Source organism: Rhincodon typus, chromosome 42, assembly GCF_021869965.1.
Source record: "Rhincodon typus isolate 14 chromosome 42, sRhiTyp1.1, whole genome shotgun sequence".
NCBI classification, from domain to species: domain Eukaryota; kingdom Metazoa; phylum Chordata; class Chondrichthyes; order Orectolobiformes; family Rhincodontidae; genus Rhincodon; species Rhincodon typus.
Genome location: NC_063373.1, coordinates 6,184,027 through 6,204,368, shown reverse-complemented (window position 1 = coordinate 6,204,368; position 20,342 = coordinate 6,184,027). Strand labels below are relative to the sequence as shown.

At 46.5% G+C, this 20,342-nt stretch overlaps 1 protein-coding gene across 2 annotated transcripts in view; it reads left to right on the top strand.

The window, feature by feature from the left end:
• Positions 1–19,836, top strand: part of LOC109925431 (GMP reductase 2-like) — a 21,602-nt gene extending 1,766 nt beyond the window's left edge. Inside the window, exons 2-9 of one of the 2 annotated variants that reach the window (XM_048619247.1) lie at positions 139–258; positions 7,364–7,447; positions 8,006–8,179; positions 11,296–11,377; positions 12,644–12,750; positions 14,108–14,150; positions 15,717–15,876; positions 17,434–19,836. In XM_048619247.1, coding sequence (XP_048475204.1) covers positions 139–258; positions 7,364–7,447; positions 8,006–8,179; positions 11,296–11,377; positions 12,644–12,750; positions 14,108–14,150; positions 15,717–15,876; positions 17,434–17,614 — 951 coding nt within the window. In that variant the 3' untranslated portion in view covers positions 17,615–19,836. The remainder of the gene's footprint in view (positions 1–138; positions 259–7,363; positions 7,448–8,005; positions 8,180–11,295; positions 11,378–12,643; positions 12,751–14,107; positions 14,151–15,716; positions 15,877–17,433) is intronic. The other variant, XM_048619248.1, reaches the window with a different exon arrangement.
• Positions 19,837–20,342: the final 506 nt, after the last annotated feature.

The window sequence follows — 20,342 nt, the reverse complement described above, 5'->3', positions numbered from 1 at the left end:
GTGGGTAGGCAGCCCAGCACTGCCTGTTGGCGACTGCTCTATCTCGTTTGTCACAACCTATTGCCAATCAGAAACTGGAGCAGATCAGATTTTATGTTCTCATCATGTGTGTTTCCAACAACACCTCCTCCCCATCAGGTGGACCTCCTGAGATCATTTGTGTTCCGAAACTCCAAGCAGTCGTACACTGGTATTCCCATTGTAGCAGCTAACATGGACACTGTGGGAACGTTCGAGATGGCCAGAGCACTTAACAAGGTCAGTTGCAAGCATTGCATCTGCCGATAGATGCCGTGCTTGCCCCTTCTGCTTGTGTTGGCTCTTGGGAGACAGCTGTTCAAGATACTCCACTCCCCCTCCTTCAGCCATACATCAAGGAAAGAGACCCTTCAGTCCAACCAGTCCACACTGACCATAATCCCAAACTAATCTAGTCCCATCTGCCTGTACTTGGCCCATGCCCCTGTAAACACTTCTTATTCATGTACTTACCTAAGTGTCTTTTAAACATTGTGACTGTACCCACATCAACCACTTCCTCTGGAAGTTCGTTCCACACATGAACCGCTCTTTCTGTAAAAATAATTGCCCCTCATGTCTTTTTAAAATCTTTTTCCTCCCATCTTAAAAACATATACCCCCAATCTTGAAATTCCCCACCCTAGGGAAAAGAGACCTGCCATTCACCTTATCTAAATGTTCCCAATAAACCTCTATAAGGTCACCTCTCAACCTCCCCCACTCCAATGAAAATCATCCCAGCCTGTCCAGCCTCTCCTTATAACTGAAGCCCTCCATTCCTGGCAACATCCTGGTAAATCTCTTCTGAACCCTTTCTGGCTTAATAATATCCTTCCTGTAACTGGGTTACCAGAAATGGACACAGTACTGCAGCAGAGGCCTCACCAGTGTCCTGAACAACCTCAACATGATGTCCCAACTCCAGTACTCAAAGGTCTAAGCAATGAAGGCAAGCGGGCTAAACGCCTTCTTAACCATCCTATCTACATGTGATGCAAACGTCAATGAATTATATACCTGAACCCCTAGGTCTCTCTGTTCTACAGCACTACCCAACGCCCTATTTTTAATTGTATAAGTCCTGCCCTTGTTTGTTCTACTAAAGTGCAATGCCTTGCATTTATCCAAATTAAACTCTTGCTTCTCTTTTCTCGAGGCTCTGAAGACATACTTCCTCTCTGTGACGTACTGACAGTAAAACTTGATGAAAATTCAATGTCCCAAACAAGGCAGCAGTACGTTATATAACTTGAGAATTTTAATACAGAATAAAAACTAGCATTGATAATGGACTTTTAGAAAAATACTCATAGTGGCACTGACACCTGTTACTCATCCTAATCGCCTCTTGAACTGGGTGACTTGCTCGGCCGTTTCAGAGGAGAGTGGCGTATGGGTAATGTCACTGGACGGGCAATCCAAATTTGACTGCACTTTCTGCATTAGGGATGTGTGATAAATGCTGGGCCCATCCAGTGGCGCTCACACCCTGTGAGTGAATTTTTTAAAAAAAAAATCAACTAGTTTCCATTTGGAAGCCGCAACCTGGAATCTGCCAGCACCACCCTTGGGCATTGTTTCCGGATCTTGACAGAAAATTTCTTGCATTAGTTCTGGTTCTCTATCAGAGAAAATGGCTTCCCTGTATTGACTCTGTCCTAATTCCTGGTTTTGAAAACCACCTCTTGAGCTTGAAAGTGGTTTTACCAATGTTACCAAATTTTCCTGTTCCTGAAACCATTCTTACAAATCTTTGCTGCACTCTCCCCGATGCCTTCACTTCCTTCCAAAAGACACAAGACCAAACCAATATTTTACAAATGCTGCCCATAATTTCCCTGCTTTTCCTGTAAGTTGTCGAAAATTTTTGTGTTATATGTAACCATCACGACAGAATTGCTAGAATACCAAATCTGAAAGTGGCCACACAAGTAGATAGGGTGGTAAAGAAGGCATTATGGCATGCTTGCCTTTAATAGTTGGGGAATTGAGTACAAGAGTCAGGATGTCATGTTGCAGCTTTGGTTAGGCCACACTTTGAGTATTGTGTTAAGTTCTGATCGCTACATTACGGGAAAGATGTGGAGGCTTTGGAGCGAGTGCAGAGGAGGTTTGCCAGGATGCTGCCTGGATTAGAGGGTATGAACTATAAGGAGAGGCTAGAAAAACTCACGTTGTTTTCCCTGGAGAGGCAGAAACTTGATAGAAGTCTATAAAATTATGGGATGCATAGATAGGGTTGACAGTGAGAATATTTTTCCCAGAGTTAAGATGCCTAATACTAGGGGCATGCATTTAAGGTGAGAGGGGGAAAGTTCAAAGGAGGTATGAAGGATAAGTTTTTTTTTTACAGAGTGGTAGGAGTCTGGAACATGCTGCCAGGGCTGGTGGTGGAGGCAGATATGTTAGGGGCATTTAAGGGGCTTTAAGATAAGCACATGGATATGCAAGGAGTAGAGGGATATGGACCAAGGGCAGGCAGAAGGGATTAGTTTAATTTGGCATCATGTTCAGCACAACATATACCATGATTAATAACCCTATTGCCACTGCAAAGAGATTCCACCTTATTTTTTCTTCACAAAACTCATTCACAGTTTGGGACCTAACCTGACAGGTTCACACAGGCAAGACAATGCAATGGATATTGGCATGGCTGCGTAGCCACAACAGCAGCTGACTTTGGAGGATGAAGAGGAATGGCAGCCCTTGTGGTTTCTGACTTCCTGTCTTGCCTACAAAGCAGTAGGCCATGAAAACCCAGTCACATCACACCTCCTGTCACCCCCAGCTCCTCCACTCTCGTCACTAGCAACGAAAAACCTTATCTATTGCAAACTGCCTTCTTAAAACCCAATACCTCAACTCTCTAACAACAGTTACTCCAGTCCAGATTATAAAAAGTCATGAGACCACCCCCCCGCCACCATCTCGCCATCCCCATCTTCAATATAAATTACCAGTCTCCATCGCAAACCGTCTTCTTAAACAGTCACCTCTCTTCTACCTTCACCTCCATCAACAAGTGCTCCAATCTGTGTTGTAAACAGTGTTCAGAAAATCCACACCTTGCCTCCCACATAAGGATATAAGACATAGAAGCAGGAGTAGGCCGTCTGGCTCCTCAAGCCTGCTCTGCCATTCAATAAGATCATGGCTGATCTTGTCGTGGACTCAACACCACTCACCATAACCCTTAATTCCTTTACTGTACAAAAATCTAACTATCTTTGCCTTAAAAACATTCAACAAGGTAGCTTCAACTGCTTCACTGGGCAGGGAATTCCACCGGTTCACAACCTTCTGGGTGAAGAAGTTCCACCTCAACTCAGTCCTAAATCTGTTCCTCCCTTATTTTGAGGCCATGCCCTCTTATTCTAGTTTCACCCGCCAGTAGAAATCAACTTCTATTTGATCTATTCCCTTCATAATTTTGTATGTTTCTATAAGATCCCCCCTTATTCATTCAAATTCCAATAAGTATAGTCCCAATCTACCCATCTCCCCTCATGAGCCAACCCTCTCAACACAGGAATCAACCTAGTGAACCTCCTCTGCAGCCCCTCTAGTGCTAGTACGTCCTTTCTCAAGTAAGGAGACCAAAACTATACACAGTACTCCAGGTGTGGCCTCACCCACACCCTATACAGTTGTAGCATAACCTCCCTGTTTGCCTCCCCCACCTTCACTTCCAACAACTATTGTCAGTGTCATCATACTCCATCGTCATGAACCCCACTCACTGTCCCTCCACTGTCACCTCCCAACAAGTTTCAGTTTTCATTGTAAACTGACTTCCTAAGCCCCTCTACTCATCTACTCCAGGAGCCAGTGTGAGGACTTTCCTCTCACCGAATTCTGAATTTAGTGAGTCATGGGTAAGGTTGAGTAATTTGTTCCTGGTTTATTGTTTGTAGTTGGATAGGTTCACATTGGCAGGAGAACTCTGCCACATGCTACTGAGTATAGGAACAGGAAGATAGGTCAGAAGAACTCGCGGCTAAATGGATAGTGTAGGAGGGAGGGCTTTGGATTTTAGGATCATTGGTATAGTTTCTGGGGTAGGTGAGTCCTGTACAAGCTGGACATGTTGCAACTGAACCAGAATGCGATCAATATCTTTTCTGGGAGTTTTCCTCATGTTGTTGGGGAGGTTTTAAATTAATTTCATTGGAGGGTGGGGCTCAGAATAGATGTAAAGTCAGGAGCAAGGTCCAGTCAGATATGGAAGGAATGCTAAGACAGTCAAGTAGGCAGAGAAGAAATGGGTATGATAAGATACATGGGAGGCCTGGAAAGCTAAATTGTATCTGTTATAACACAAGGAACCTGACTGGTAAAGCAGATTAATTCAAGAGCGTTGATCAGTACATGGGAATATGATATTGTTACAATCACTGAGACATGTTGGAAGAAAGGACAGGTCTGACTTTACAGGCTATAGAGTTTTCAGGCTCAGTCGGAGGATGTGAGAAGGAGGGGCCATTGCATTGTTGATAAAAGAAATCATCACTGCTGTAATGAGGGAGGGTGTCCTAGATGCTGGTCAAATGAGGCCACCTGGGTAGAACTTATAAACAAATAGGGGGCAATTAATTTGCTGGGATTATACTACAGCCTTCCAACAGTCAGAGGGAGATAGAGGAGAAGATATGTAGGCAGATCACAAAGGTCTGAGAGAAACAGGGTTGTGGAGATTTCAAATTTGATAACCTTACCTGGTATCGCCTTGATGTGAAAGGATTTGGTGGGTTGAATTTTTAAAGTGCATCCTGGAGAGCTTTTAGTGCCAGTATGTAGACAGTCCTATTAAAGTCTTAAATGAATATAATCTCATTTGTATTCACAGAGGAGAAAGACATTGTACCCGTGGATTTTAATTGGCATGGTGAGATTATAGAACATAAGATTAATAAAGAGGAATTATTAGATGTTTTAATAGGCATAAGATGCATAAATCCTCAGTGCCTGATGGGATGTTTCCCAGGCTGCTATGGTTCGCAGAGGAGGAGATTACTGGGTCCCTGGTGGAGATATTTAATACTTAGCTGTCCTCAAATCATCTGGCAGTTCACCTGCGGCCAGCAAACTGGTTCCCTTGTTGAAGAAGGTCAACAGGGAAAGGCCAAGTAATTATAAACTATTTAGTCTGATATAAGTGGTAGGGAAATTATTGGAAAACATTCTGAGGATTAATCAACCTTTGGAAAGGCAGGAATTGATCAGGGATAGTCAGCCCGGATCGATTAGCAGGAGATCCTGTCTGTCTAACTTAACTGAGTTTTTTGAAAAGTTGACTAAATACAATGATGAGGTCGTACACAGAGTCCACATGGAAGGTTGGTTCAAAGGTAAGAGTCCATGAGATCCAAGACAAGTTGGCAAACTGGATCCAAATTGGCTTACAAATAGGAGGCAAAAGGTGATGGTGGAGGAATGTTTTTGTGATTGGAAGCCTGTAACCAGCAGTCTACCACAGTGATTGGTACTGGGACTCTTGCTGTTTATTATGTACGTTAACAACTTGGATGTGAATGTAGTAGGTATAATTTGTAAGTTTGCAGATGAGATGAAAATTAGTGGTGGTGTGAATAGTGAGGAGGATAGTCTTAAGGCTACAGTCTGATATGGATCAGCTGGTAAACTGGTCAGAGCAATGGCAGATGGAATATAACCCAGATAAGTGTGAGGTGATGCATTTTGGGAGACCGAATAAGGGAAGGATGTACACAATGAATTAGGTCCTTGGGGAATACTGAGAAACAAAGGAACCTTGGTGTACAAGTCCATAGATCCCTGAAGGTGTCAGTACAGGTAGACAGGGTGGTGAAGAAGGCATATGGGACACTTGCCTTCATTAGTGAGGGCATAGAATATAAGAGCAAGAAAGTCTTGTATCAACTTTATAAAACAGTAGTTAGGCCACAGCTGGAATACTGTGTGCAGTTCTGGTCACCACACTATTGGAAGGATGTGATTGCACTGGAGAGGGTGCAGAGGAGATTTAGCAGGATGTTGCCTGGGATGGAAAGTCTCTGTTAAGTGGAGACACTGCATAGGCTGCGTTTGTTTTCCCTGGAGCAATGGAGGCTGAGGGGGCATCTGATTGAGGTGTACAAAATTATGAGAGGTATAGACAGAGTAGATTGTGAGAATCTTTTCCCCATGGCTGATGTGTTTAAAAGCAGAGGGCATAAGTTTAAGGTGAGGAATAAGTTGTTCAGAGCAGATCTGACAGAAACATTTTTCATCCAAATGGTGATAAAAATAAGAATGTGCTTTCTGAGAGGGCCATGGAGGCAGGTACTCTTGTGACATTTGAGACGCATCTGGATGAGCACTTAAAATGCCAGGGCATAGTAGGCTATGGACCAAGTGCAGGTAAATGTGTAGTTTGGTGTTTATTGGTCACATAGACATAGTGGGTTGAAGGGCCTGTTTCTATGCTGTATGACTCTATAACTCTTAATTTAGACCCTCTAATCAGAAGCCTTTGCCACATACCCCACTCCTCCAACTCACCTCGATTTTGAAATTCTTATCCTCGTTTTCAAATCCGTCCATAGCCTTACCTATCTACTCTCTGAAATCGCCTTCAGCTCCACGACCCTCCAGAATCTCTGCTCTCCTCTGATTCTGGCCCCTCACTCTAAATAGAAAGGACTTATTGCCCTCAACAAAAGAGGTTGCTGACTGGGAGGGTTTAAAATAATAGGTTGAACAATTGGGAGCGGCAGGTGATGGGGTTCTGGAAATCATTGCCTGAGTAATCGAGTGACTGTGCGATTGAGGTAGAAATCCTAATCAAATGTAAAAGGTACAGTAATCTGCAGAGCTGTGGACCAAGTGCAAAGTATGGAGGTGCTGGTGTTGGACTGGGGTGGACAATGTCAGAAGTCGTACGACACCAGGTTATAGTCCAACAGGTTTATCTGAAATCACAAGCTTTCAGAGCGTTGCTCGTTCATCAGGTGACCTCACTTGATTTCAAGTGAACCTGTTGGACTATAACTTGCCTTTGTGTGACTTCTGACCAAGAACAAGGAAGTTGTATTAGACTGATTGCTCTCCTCTCATAGCTCACATTTCTCTGTTATTATTCCCGTTCGCTCTGTCACTGCAGGCTCCCCAGACCTGGAATTCCCTCTCTAAAACACTGTTACTTTAAACCATTTTAAATCTGCCTCTTTGACTGAGGCTTTTGGTCACCTGTCCTAACATCTCCCAACTTGGCTCAGTGTCTAATTGCATTTTGATAATCACTCATGCAGAGTACCTCGGCACATTGTGCCAAAACCAACCCACTAGCCATGTCACTTCTGTTGTTTGTTTCCCCATGCAGTTCTCACTCTTCACCGCTGTGCACAAGCATTATACGTTGGAAGAATGGAAGGAATTTGCCATCAATAACCCAGATTGTCTGCAGGTGAGGACGAGGGAGGGGGTAATTCAGGGGCAAGGGTGGTTTCAGAGTTCAGAACTGACTGGGATTGTGGGGATGAGGTGTTATTGTGTGGATCAGTTTTGAGGGCAGAATTGGGCATTGGGAAGATTATGGGCGAGAAATCTGTGCAGGAGAGATGTTCAAGAGGGCATTGATGATTATTTGGATAAAGATGGTGTGCAGGAATACGTGGAAAAGGCACAGAGGACCGAATGTCGTCCTCCTGCCGTAACAATTCTGTGATATCAAAAGCAGGTCGTGTGTTTCAGTGGGAAGACCAGGGAGATGGTTCATTACTTGAGATGTGAGAGTCCGGTTTGGGTAAAGGAACAAGGGGATCTTGGAGTATGCCACAGCGATCGTTAACAGTTGTGCTGCAGGTTAGCATGGCTGTCAGAATAGTAAGACAAGCTCTCAGCTTTATTTATTAAGGGATAGAAGGGCCCTCTTGTGGTGCAGCAGTTGTGTTGAGTTGAGCGAGGTGTGTGAAATCCAAGCACATTTCTTCACTGTCTGTCTCTGGCTCCACCCTGTTCACAGAACGTGGCAGTGAGTGCTGGCACTGGCTCTAGCGACTTGGAGAAGCTGGCAGCCATTCTGGAGCACGTGCCCGACATCCGCTACATCTGCCTGGACGTCGCCAACGGATACTCGGAACACTTTGTGCAATGTGTGAAAAACGTCAGGAAGAGGTTTCCGGATCACACCATTATGGTAAGCCAGGAGGACCTCTGCGTTACCGCCTGCTGGTGCTGCCTTTTTGTCCCCCTGTGGACCAGCCATTCGGGTACTCTTTCGCAGCTACGGTTGTCACATCACCATATTCCAGTAGTGGAAACCAATTTACACGTAGCAGGATCCCGCAAACAGCCACACAATGGTGTGTAGTTTGTCTGGTTTCTTTTTGAGCAATAGTACATGAATAGGAAAGGTTTGGAGGGATATGGGCCAGGAGCAGGTAGGTGGGACTAGTTCAGTTTGGGATTATGATCAGCATGGACTGTTTGGACCAAAAGGTCTGTTTCCACGCAGTATAAGTCTATGATAGGTGCCCCCCCCGAAAAATTTCCTCACCGTCCACCAGGATTTTCTTCCAGCGATAGCCGCAGGATCATTTATGGCTACCCAAGTGAGGTCCAGGACTGAGCACCTCTGATTTAGATTCATAGTGCTGTACAACATGAAAACAGACCTTTCAGTTCAACTCGTTGACGCTGACCAGATATCCTATCTTAATCTAGTCCCATTTGCCAGCTTTTGGCCCATATTTCTCCAAACCCTTCCTATTCATATATCCGTCTAGATGCCTTTTAAATGTTGTAATTGTACTTGCATCCACCACTTCCTCTGGCAGCTCATTCCATACACGCACCATCTTCTACTTAAAAAAAGTTGCCCCTCAGTTCCCTTTTAAAACTCTCCGCTCTCACCTTAAAGCTATGCCCCTCTAGTTTTGGACTCCTTTACCCTGGGAAAAGACCTTGACTATTCACCCTATCTATGCCCCTCATGATTTAGTGCCTGATCCAAAATATGTCACCTCCATGGCCACTCCCTCACTATTGGTACCAATTCGGTCCCTCAGGCTTGCTCCACCATCCCAGAAGATTGTGGCTGATCTGATAGGGTAGGTGCCCTCACCTTCACTTTACTGCTTATCCCCCGTAACCTTGTGTGCTCTGGCTAAAAATCCTATGATCTGTATGCCCTTGTATGTTGTGATCTGCTTGTACTGCTGGCAAACAAAACTCTCTCATTCTGCTAAACCCCAATGAGCACAGGCCTTAACCTGCTCAACCTCTCATCATGAGACAAACCTCCCCCACCCACTTCATCCCAGGGGATCAGCCAAGCCAACCTTTTTCTCTGAACTGTTTCTAATGCAAGTAAATCTGTGGCTAGGTGGGGAGACCAAAACTGTATAAAATAATTTAGGCAGAATCTCAGCAATGTCCTGTAAAGATTTAGTCAGGCTTCCCTTCCTTGGCTATAAACATAGTTTTACAAGTGTCTGTCTGTCATGAAGCAAAGAAAGTGAATCTTCTCTGAAGTCCCATGAGTTCAAGGATATCCCTCCATAAGTGAAGGGACCGAATCCATACGCAATATTCCACACGCGGTCTCAGTTGTAAAAGGATTTTCCTACTTTTCCAATTCCATACCGTTGCAGTAAATCAATAGAAGTCCCATGATGTGTACAATTTTAGCTGTGAAATCCCAGCAGTCCCTCCCAGTGCTGGCCTTGCCAGTGGAATCATTTCTCTTTTGGGGGGTGGGGGTTGCAAAGGCAGGAGGAAGAGTGCCCTCTTGGCCCACAAGAGGAGTCTTACCTCCGGCTTCCTCCCCACTCACCCCACCCCTGGTCTAATGGTCGTAATGCCCTCTGACTGCCCGTCCCTCCGGCTCCCTGGTAGAAGTCACCTATTACCATTCCTGTCCTGGCCAGCAGGCTAGCATTTTCATTTGTCAGGCCTAAATGCAAATTGTGTAAACGTGATCATGTGTCACGGTACAGGAGGAGACCCTGTGTAAGGGTAACAACTCACTTTCTCCCCTGCCTTTTTTGCTGCAGTAACCTGCAAACTTGTTTCTCTTCAGGCAAGGTTTCCCTTGAGAACCAGGATTGAAGCTGCCTCCACTGCGCTCTCGGGCAGTGGGTTACAGATGCTGGCTGTTGCTTCTTTTGCCATGCAACCTTAATTGTTGCCCTCTGTTTGTTTTTATTTTTTCATGGGATGTGGGTGTCGCTGGTTGCGCCCAGCATTTATTGCCCATCCCTTGCCCTTTGAGAAGGTGGGGATGAATGCCTTCTTAGGGTGGCATGGTGGCTCAGCAGTTAGCAAAATCACAGTGCCAGGGACCCGAGTTCAATTCCACCCTCAAGCGACTGTCTGTGTGGAGTTTGCACATTCTCCCTGTATCTGCATGGGTTCCTCCGATTTCCTCCCACGCTTCAAAGGTGTGCAGGTTAGGTTGGATTGACCGTGGGAAGTGCAGGGCTACGGAGTAGGGTGGTTGTGAATGGAATGTTCTTCGGAGTGTTGATGTGGACACAGTGGGCTGAATAGCCTGCTTCCACACTGTGGTGATACTGTGATTCTTGAACACTGCAGTCCTCGTGGTGTAGGTCGACCCACAATGTCCCTTAGGAAGGGAATTCCAGGATTCTAACCCAGTATTCTAACGGAAGAACGGCCGATATACTTCCAAGTTGGGGTGGGGAGTGCCTCGGAGGGGAAACTTGCAGGAGGTGGTGTTCCCATATATCTGCTGTCCCTGTCCTCCTAGATGTTAGAGGGCGCACATTTGGAAGGTGCTGTCTAAGGAGGCTCGGTGAGTTTCTGCAGTGCATCTTGTAGATGGTGCACACTGCTGCGGCTGAGCTTCGGTGTTGGGGGGAGCGGATGTTTGTGGATGTGGTGCCAATCAAGCTGGGCGGTGGGTGGGGGTGGTGGTTGCTGCTTTGTCCCTGGGTGGTGTTGAGCCTCTTAAAAGGAGGTTCTTGACCCTTCCACTAAAGGGAATGGTTTCCCCCCATCTGCTGTGTCCAGACCCCTCATAATTTTGGACACCACTGTCACAACTGGACAATCTCCCCATTGACTCACCACTCAGCCACATGGAATCCAGCATGGGTCCCCAATCCCCACCCCTACCTGGAACCCAGTATGGATTACATCATCTGCTTCCTGATCTCCTGTAATGGAGTTTCTTTGATAAATTGCTTCCCATATTCTGCCACAGTTTTCTGTCTCATGCCCAGTCTGAATACGACCCTGTTGAGGGTAAATCCGGACTTGTAATCTGTCCTGTTGAATTTATCTCCCTAGGCAGGAAACGTAATGACAGGTGAGATGGTGGAGGAGCTTATCTTGGCTGGAGCTGACATCGTCAAAGTTGGGATTGGACCAGGTAATTATCAAAGAGAACATAGAGGGATGGTCTGCCAGGATCATGAGACTGTACCAGTGCACCAGCACTGTCTGCTTACTCAAGGGGTGTGCCAAGATGTCAGCGGAAGATGTGTTCCAGCATTGTGGGTCTGTGCAGGGTCGTGTGTCCTTTCCATTGTGCAGAATTAACATACTCTGTCTTCTGACTTTTGGAACTTTTTAAAAATCATTCATGCGATATGGGTATTCCTTACTGGTCCAATATTTATTGGACATCCTCTGGAGTAGGCGGTGATGAGCTGCCTTCTCGAATGCTGCAATTTTTGAGGTGCAAGGATGCTGACAGTGCTGCTAGGAAGGGAGCTTTGAGATTTTGACCCAGCAATGCTGAAGGGTCAGCCAATGGATTTCCAAGTCCGGATTGCGAGCGCTGTGGAGGGGATCTTGGTAGTGGTGTTATCCTGTATCTGCTAGCCTCATCCTTCTGGGTGGTGACTATCATGGGTTCAGAAAAGACCCTGTAAGGAGACTTGGTGAGTTGCTGTTGTGCATCTTCTAGATGGTACATACTGCTGTTGCTGAGTGTCAGTTGTGGAGGGAATGAATGTTGAAGGTGCTGAATGGAGTAACATTGGTCCTCGATGATGTTGAGCTTCTTGAGTATTGTGGAGCTGCACTGTGGTTGCTGTGGTTTGGAATCAATATGTAGGCCTGACCAGGTAAGGGTGGCAAATTTCGTTCCCAAAAGGACATTAATGAAGGTAGTTCTGAGGAAGGATCACTGGACCCAAAATGTTAACATGTCACAGATGCTGCCAGACCTGCTGAGCTTTTCCTGCAATTTCTGTTTTTGTTGTTGCTAATGAAGATAGTAGTTGTGTGGTGTCCATTAGACCTGACGTTTCACCATTTTCTGCGATGGAATTCAAACCCATGTCCTCAGAACATTAGCCTGCGATTCTGGACTGTGACATAGGATCTGTGCTACCACCACCTCCCTCTAATTTGTCAGTATGTGCGTCATTGACATTTTTTGTGTAACTTTGACTGCTTTTGTGTGTGGCTGTGTTTGAGACTGTGTCTGCCTGTGTGTATGGTTGTGTACATGTATGTATTTCTTGTTCGTAAGTGTGCACATGTTCGTGTGCACTTCATCTGTCTGTACATGAGTGTCCACATGTCTGTGTGTACTATGGAGCTGTAGTTTTGTTATGTTACTGTGCCTCTACGTGGGGTGAGTTTGGCATTTGAATCAACTAACCATGCTATGTTCTTGTCTCCTCAGGCTCCGTGTGTACAACCCGGATAAAGACAGGGGTGGGATACCCACAGCTGAGTGCAATAATTGAGTGTGCAGATGCAGCCCATGGTTTGAATGGCCACATTATGTCGGTGAGCAGACAGAGGGATGCACTGTCATATTCACTACTTTGTTGCAGATGTGTTCACCCTGGATTAACTCACACTGACATTGAGCCCCCTATGTGTAACCTACTCTGATTCCCAAATCATTCTTGTCCCAGTTCTGAAACATTACTTACTTTACTCCTTAAAACACCTCTTCATTAGAATTCCAGTCTGTAGCTTACTCCTGGATATCTGTTATTCTATGTGTAAACCACCACGAGCCCCTCATTTAGATTCCAGTCTGTAACTCACTCCCGGTATCTGTTATTCTGTATATATGATGTGGAGGTGCTGGTGTTGGACTGGGGTAGACAAGGTCAGAAATCACACGACACCAGGTTATAGTCCAAAAATTTATTTGAAAACACAAGCTTTCGGATCCTCAGTCTTTTTCAGGTGCTGGTGAGAGAGGTATTCTGAAGGACTGGATCAAAAGTCTTGACCAATCTGTTCAGTTGACAGGTGTGTTCTTTGGTTGGATTGGCTCTCTCTTCCCACGATTCGCGCACACGCACACGCACACGTGAATCTGCGGTGTGAATTTGTATTTGCAGATACCTTCTATTTTATTGAAAAAGAGCACAATATATAGACAGTCAGTCAATATGGCGTTTTATAAATTCCTACCTTACAAATAAAACCAGTCTGATTTCAAACTAAAACACAAACAGATTCTAAACAAGATCTCACACCTATCGTGCATTGTCTGACCTAAAATGTCACTTCTCCTTTACACTGATAAAACCTTTAGTTCTCTCAGGACAGGGACTTGAAAGGAATTTGGGGATTTACATATACATATTAATCATTTAAGCCTTTTAACTGATTAAAGATTTAACAGCATCTTAGGTTTGTTTAGTACATCCTCATCAGTGGTGTGAACCTTTGACCTTTTACTTATAAATTCTGTGTCTGATACCACCTCTCTCACTAACACTTGAAGAAGGACTGAGGCTCCAAAAGCTTGTGTTTTCAAACAAGTCTGTTGGACTATATTTTGGTGCCGTGTGATTTTTGACAATTCTACACATAAACCACCCTGAACCCCTTGATTAGGTTCCAGTCTGTAACTCACTCCCATGTATCTGTTATTCTGTATATAAACCACCCCGAACCCCTCGATTAGATTCCAGTCTGTAACTCACTCCTGGGTGTCTGTTACTCTGTAAAAATAATTGTTGAAAGCCCCCGATTTGTTTGAAGCATGTACATGCATTTTCTGAAGCCTATGTGTCATGAGAAGTTCATCAAAGCCTAAGTGTATGAGTGGTGCCTGCACCATTGGAGTTAGTCTGAGCTGACTTGTAAGTATTCAGTGTTAATGTGGAATTTCTCTCAACAGGACGGAGGGTGCACCTGTCCTGGAGACGTGGCCAAAGCCTTTGGTGAGCTCCTATCTCTTGTTGAGGCTGTATGCTCCATCAAAACCTCAGTGACATGATGGCAGTGGTGGGAGAAGTGAAAGAGGCTCCCCCTACTGAGTTTCTCCACTAAAACCGGCTCACCTGTCTGGTTATCAAACATTGCCAGCTATCTTGCATTCCAGGTGCCTGCCTACCCTGTGGGTGGAGTGCACCCCACCACAAACCTGTCGCCTCCTGTTTGTCTTCCCACAGGATTTGATGTATAAATACACCTGTCACGGGCCTGGCCCAGTATCCATCCACAACCAGTGTTAGCCGATTGTAACCGAATTTGTCATGCTGCAGTGCCTCTCGAGGTACAACACCCACCAGCCCCTCTAACCTCTAGGGGAGGCGATGGCCTAGTGGTATTATCACAGGACTGTTAATCCAGAGACCCAGATAACCTTCTGGGGACCCGCGTTCAAATCCTGCCGCAGCAGGTGGTGAAATTTGAATTCGATAAGTATCTGGAATTAAGAATCTAATGATGACCGATTGATAGAAAAACCCACCTGGTTCACTAATGCCCTTTAGGGAAGGAAACTGCTATCCTTACCTGGCCTGGCCTACATGTGATTCCAGACCCACAGCTAATGTGGTTGACTCTTAACTGCCCTCTGGGCAATTAGGGACAGGCAATAAATGGTGGCCTGGCCGGTGATACCTTCATCCTGTTAATGTGTAAACGGAAAAGACTATAGGCATCTCCCTGGCCTCACTCATAGAGGAGGAAGTACGAACAAACCTGTCCTGCTGATTTAGTACCGATCTGACACCCACAGACCAACTCCTCTGTCTGAGGATCACAGCTGCCCTTCTACAGAATAGAGCAGAGCACCTGTCTTCCTCTCTCTAATTCCTGCAACCTGCAGTTTAAACTCTTGTTCTTCCCCCACCCCAACTCACTCATAGAATCCTGACAGTGTGGAAGCAGGCCAAAGAGCCAGTTAAGTCCATACCAATCCTCCAAAGAGCATCCCACCCAGACCCTGTAACTCTGCATTTCCCCCTATAACACACCCTAACCCACACATCCCCGGGCACTATGGGTAATTTCCCATGGCTAACCCACCCTGACCTGCACATCCCTGGGCACTATGGGTAATTTCCCACGACTAACCCCACCCTAACCCGCACATCCCTGGGCACTATGGGTAATTTCCCTTGGCTGACCCACCCTAACCCGCACATCCCTGGGCACTATGGGTAATTTCCCACGGCTAACCCACCCTAACCCGCACATCCCTGGGCACTATGGGTAATTCCCCATGGCTAACCCACCCTAACCCGCACATCCCTGTGCACTATGGGTAATTTCCCATGGCTAACCCACCCTGACCCGCACATCTTTGTGACTGTGGGAGGAAACCCACGCAGACATGGGGAGAATGTGCAAACTCTACACAGACAGTAGCCCGAGGGTGGGATCGAACCCGGGTCCCTGGCGCTGTGAGCCAGCAGTGGTAACCACTGTGCGGCCGCTCATCCTATCAGTCTCTAATCTTTGCATTTCTACCCCTTACCACCCACCAATACCCATCCTAGGTGCTGGTGCAGACTTTATCATGTTGGGCGGGATGTTCTCGGGGCACACCCAGAGCGGCGGTGAGATCTTCGAGAAGAACGGCAAGAAATACAAACTGTTCTACGGGATGAGTTCAGACACTGCGATGAGGAAACACGATGGGGGTGTTGCCGATTACAGGTAGCAGTGTGTGTGGACGGAGGGAGTAATAACCATGAGGGTGGCTGAATAAGACAGTCCAGGTCAGATAGGCCAAAGGTTTTGCCCCACCCTTTCAAGATCTGACCATCACCCCCTTTGACATTCAGTGGTGTTACCATCGCTGTGATTCTCCCACTATCAACACTCTGAGGGTCACCCTTGACCTGAATGTCAACCAAACTTGTCACATAAACACTGGCTACCAGAGCAGGTAAGAGGCTGCAAATTCTGCAGTGAGTCACTCACCTCCTGACTGCCCAAAGCCTGTTCCACCAACGACAAGGCACAAGTCAGGAGTGTGATGGAATACTCCCCACTTGCCCTGGATGGATGCAGCTCCAACAACTCTGGAGAATCTCGACACTGCCCAGGGACACAGCAGTCCCCGCTCGCTTGGTACCACATCCACAAACGCCCTCCCCCTCCACCACCGACATTCATACGCAGCAGTGTGTGCCATGTACAAGATGCGCTGCAGAAATTCACCTGTGTACGCTGTGTGCTGTGCAGTTTCCTCCCTAATCCTTACTGCCTCTCCACCTTAAAACACATCTTTGAGCTCAGTAGAAAGGTCCGACTACAACTGTATGTGGCATTGTGAAATTTCACCTGGAGCAGTGTGTGCGCAGTTTTGGTCTCCTTAGCAAGGGACTTACTTGCATTAGAAATAATTCAGAGAAGGTTGATCGTTGGGATGAAGGGGGTTTATCTTGTGAGGAGAGGTTGAGCAGGTTGGGCCAATGCTCACTGGGGTTTAAAAGAATGAGGGGTGATCTTATTGAGACCATCAGATTCTGGTGAGGACTTTCACGGGGTGGACGCTGAGAGGATGTTTCCCTTTGTGGGGGAGGACAGTTTAAAAATGAAGGTGTCTCCCCTTGAAGAGGGAGATGGAGGAATTTCTTCACTCAGACGGTAGGAGTCTGAGGAATTCTCTCCCCCACAGAGCAGTGGGAGCTGGGTTGCTGAGAGTTTTGAATGACAAGGGTGAAGAGGGAGTGGGCACAGGAAGGAAAGTGGGTGGTGATGCCACAATCAGATCAGTCACACAACCACCCATTTGGAGATGACCAGAGGGATGTCACCTCCCATCTTGTCAACTCTGCTTCCTTCCTAAACCAATTTTTACTACCACCTCAGTGGGCAGATGGTCGTATGATGGTAATGTCACTGGGCTAGTAATCCTGAGGGCCTGGGGCTAATGCTGTTTGGAGAGGGTGGGGATATATGGAATTTAAATGCAGTGAATAAATGTGGAATTGGGAGCTAGACTCAGTCACAGTGACCACGACAACCATCATTGATTGTGGTAAAACCCCCATTGGGTTTAATAATGCCTTTTTAGGGAAGGAAATCTGCCATCCTTACCCACCCTGGCCTCTGTGTGACTCCAGGCTCATAGCCATGTGGTCAGCTCTTATCTGTCCTCCGAAATGACGAAGCAACCTACTCAATTTAGGGGGGTAATTAAGGATGGGTGATGCCATCCCATGAAGAAACAAAAAGGCACCTTCTTTTCCGGTTTGTCCGTCACAGGGCGTCGGAAGGAAAGACGGTGGAGGTGGAATTCAAAGGAGACGTGCAAGAGACAATCCAGGACATTCTGGGTGGCGTTCGCTCCACCTGCACCTATGTGGGAGCGGCCAAGCTGAAGGAGCTCAGCCGGAGGACCACCTTCATCCGTGTCACACAGCAACTCAACCCCACCTTCAAGTAGGACCCACCAGCTTTACTCTGTCCCTGTCCCTGGGAGTGTTTGATGGGGGGACAGTGTAGAGGAAGCTTTACTCTGTATCTAACCCTGTGCTGTCCCTGTCCCTGGGAGTGTTTGATGGGGGGACAGTGTAGAGGAAGCTTTACTCTGTATCTAACCCCGTGCTGTCCCTGTCCCTGGGCGTGTTTGATGGGGAGGGGGGACAGTGTGGAGGGAGCTTTATTTTCAGTTTACTTTTAGTTTAAAAGAGGGAGCTTTACTGTGTTTGTAAATTTGGCCACACTGTCCTTGCAATCTAATATTCCCACCTCCAATATCCTTGATTATGTTGTCATCTCACAAATCTATTCCCATTTTCCACTCCATTCTATGGTTTGAGCCTTTCCAATCAGGTTTCTGCACCTGACACCCTGTGGAAATTGCTTAATGAATATTGGAAATGAAATTGTATGCAGCTGGAGGGAGAATAAATTCTCTCTCCTGGTCCTTCTCACTGTGCCGTCTTTAACATGGTCAACCACTCAGTTCTTCCAGCATCCCCCTCTCTGTCCGGTCATCCAACTCTCTCTTTGGCCCCATTCTCATCTAACCCCTCAAAGGCAAGTAGTGCTTACAAAGTCCTTCCTTCCTGCTCAAGCATCATTCCATCTGGTGTCTCCCGAGGACCTACTCTTTTTTTGTTAGTAGCCTAGCACAGGCTATTTAAAGAAAACTGAGAGATCAGTGAAAACCTACTGAAATATCTTTAGCCAAAGTGATGATAGCCTACAGCCTCTGCAGTGTCCACAGGTCCCTAAAAGCCTGCAGTGCCAGGAAGATTTGTCTGCTCCTTCGCTGTGGAAACTCAAACTCAGACATAATACAGAAGGGCATAGCTGATGGATCTGTCCTCAGCATCCAAATTTTCATCCACACAACACCTCCTCAGGGACGTCCAAAGCAGAGTGTTACTTTTCACTCACAATACTCGGCTCTACTTCACTGCTGCCACAACCTCACTCAACTCCTTCGCTGTTGCCAAATTATCAGATCACTTCTCCCACATCCAAACATTATTCGGAAGCTGTCGTTTCTGTTCCTTGGCAACCAAACCTGAACAGTACTGTTGACAATGGAGTGTTGTATTTGATTTCAGCCACATGTTTGAGCTGTTACTAAGACTATCTGTTTCCACCTCCATAACACTGCCTGCCTTAACCTATCTGCTGCTGAAACCCTTGCCTGTGCCTTTGGCTACCTCCAGCCTTGATTATTCTGACTTGCTCCTGCCTGGTCTCCCATTGTACTCTCCGTAAACTCCAGCTCATTCCAAAGCTCCAGTGCTCAGGTCTTAACCAGAACCAGGACCCTATTCCCCATTTGTACCCTGGTGCTCGCTGACCAGCAGTGGTCTTCCAGTTAAGAGAGAGTTTGAATTTAAAATTCTCATTGTCATTTTCAAATCCCCCTTACCCAACTTCCTGCAGCCCCACGACCCTCCAACATTTCTGCACTTCTCCCCTTGATTTTCATCGCTGCATTGTCGGTGGCCATCCTCCAGCACATTCCCACCCCTCAACACACACACACACACACACAAACACAACTCCCTGCTCCCTCCTTTCCACACCCCTCTCTCGTCCTTTAAAACCAACTTCTTCAACTGAGCTTGTCTGACTTATCTTTTTGCATGGTTCAGTGTCACGTTTCACTGCCTCATATATTTCGGAAGCACCAGGATGTTTAAAGTCACAGGATAAATTGAAATTGTTGTTTTCTATCTGCTGCGGGAGTTGGTCTCAGTTACCTCTACTGCAGCAACCATCTGCTTAGGTCACCTAAACGAGTTGTGTCTGGTACCATCTACTTAAGATGCTTGTATGGGTCATAGCTGTGACTACCTGCCTACAGTGCTTGTATGAGTCACGTTTGGGACCACTTTCTTAAACGTCTGTACGGATCGTAGCTGGGTCTACCTCATAATGATGTCAGTACAAGTCACATTTGGGACCACTTGCTGTACACCCCTAGTTGAGACCACATTTTTAATCAGATGGGTGCCAGTGTCTGGGAGTGGAAGGGATGAGGTTGGAGTCAGCCACCGCATCGATATTTTCTTTGGAAACACCAACTGTGGCTGCGATCCCACCACCAGGTTACCAAGTACACAGGAGCGGTTAGCTGCTGCCGTTTTATTTTGCAACCCCTTATGTCGGGAAAAAAAATAAACAAAACCAGAGTGTCAACAACTGGTCAGAATTTATTCAGACAGTGACTGTCGCTGTCTGTTCACATGGTACTCCACATCTCTGGGCAGCTGGAAGGTAAACTGCACCAGACCAAGATAGCCCCAACATTAGTAAGGGCAAGAGGAGGCAGAGATACTTTCCCTGAAGAGAGGGCCTCTCTGATATTCATGGATTTTTTTTTTGGGCGGGGAAGGGGAGACAGGAGACAGGAGAAAGGAAAGGGATGGACAGCAGGGTTACAATTTCTCAACAGCAACCATTGACAAGGCACAAGTCAGGAGTGTGATGGGATACTCCCTGCTTGCCCTGGATGGGGGCAGCTCCGACAACACTCGAGAAGCTTGACACCGTCCAGCCCCACCCCGCTCCATGGGCACCACATCCACAAATACCCGCTCCGCCCCACCCACTGATGCTTGGTCGCAGCATGTGTACCATCTACAAGATCCCCTGCAAAATCTCACCGAGGCTCCTAAGACAGCGCCTTCCAAAACCCACACCCC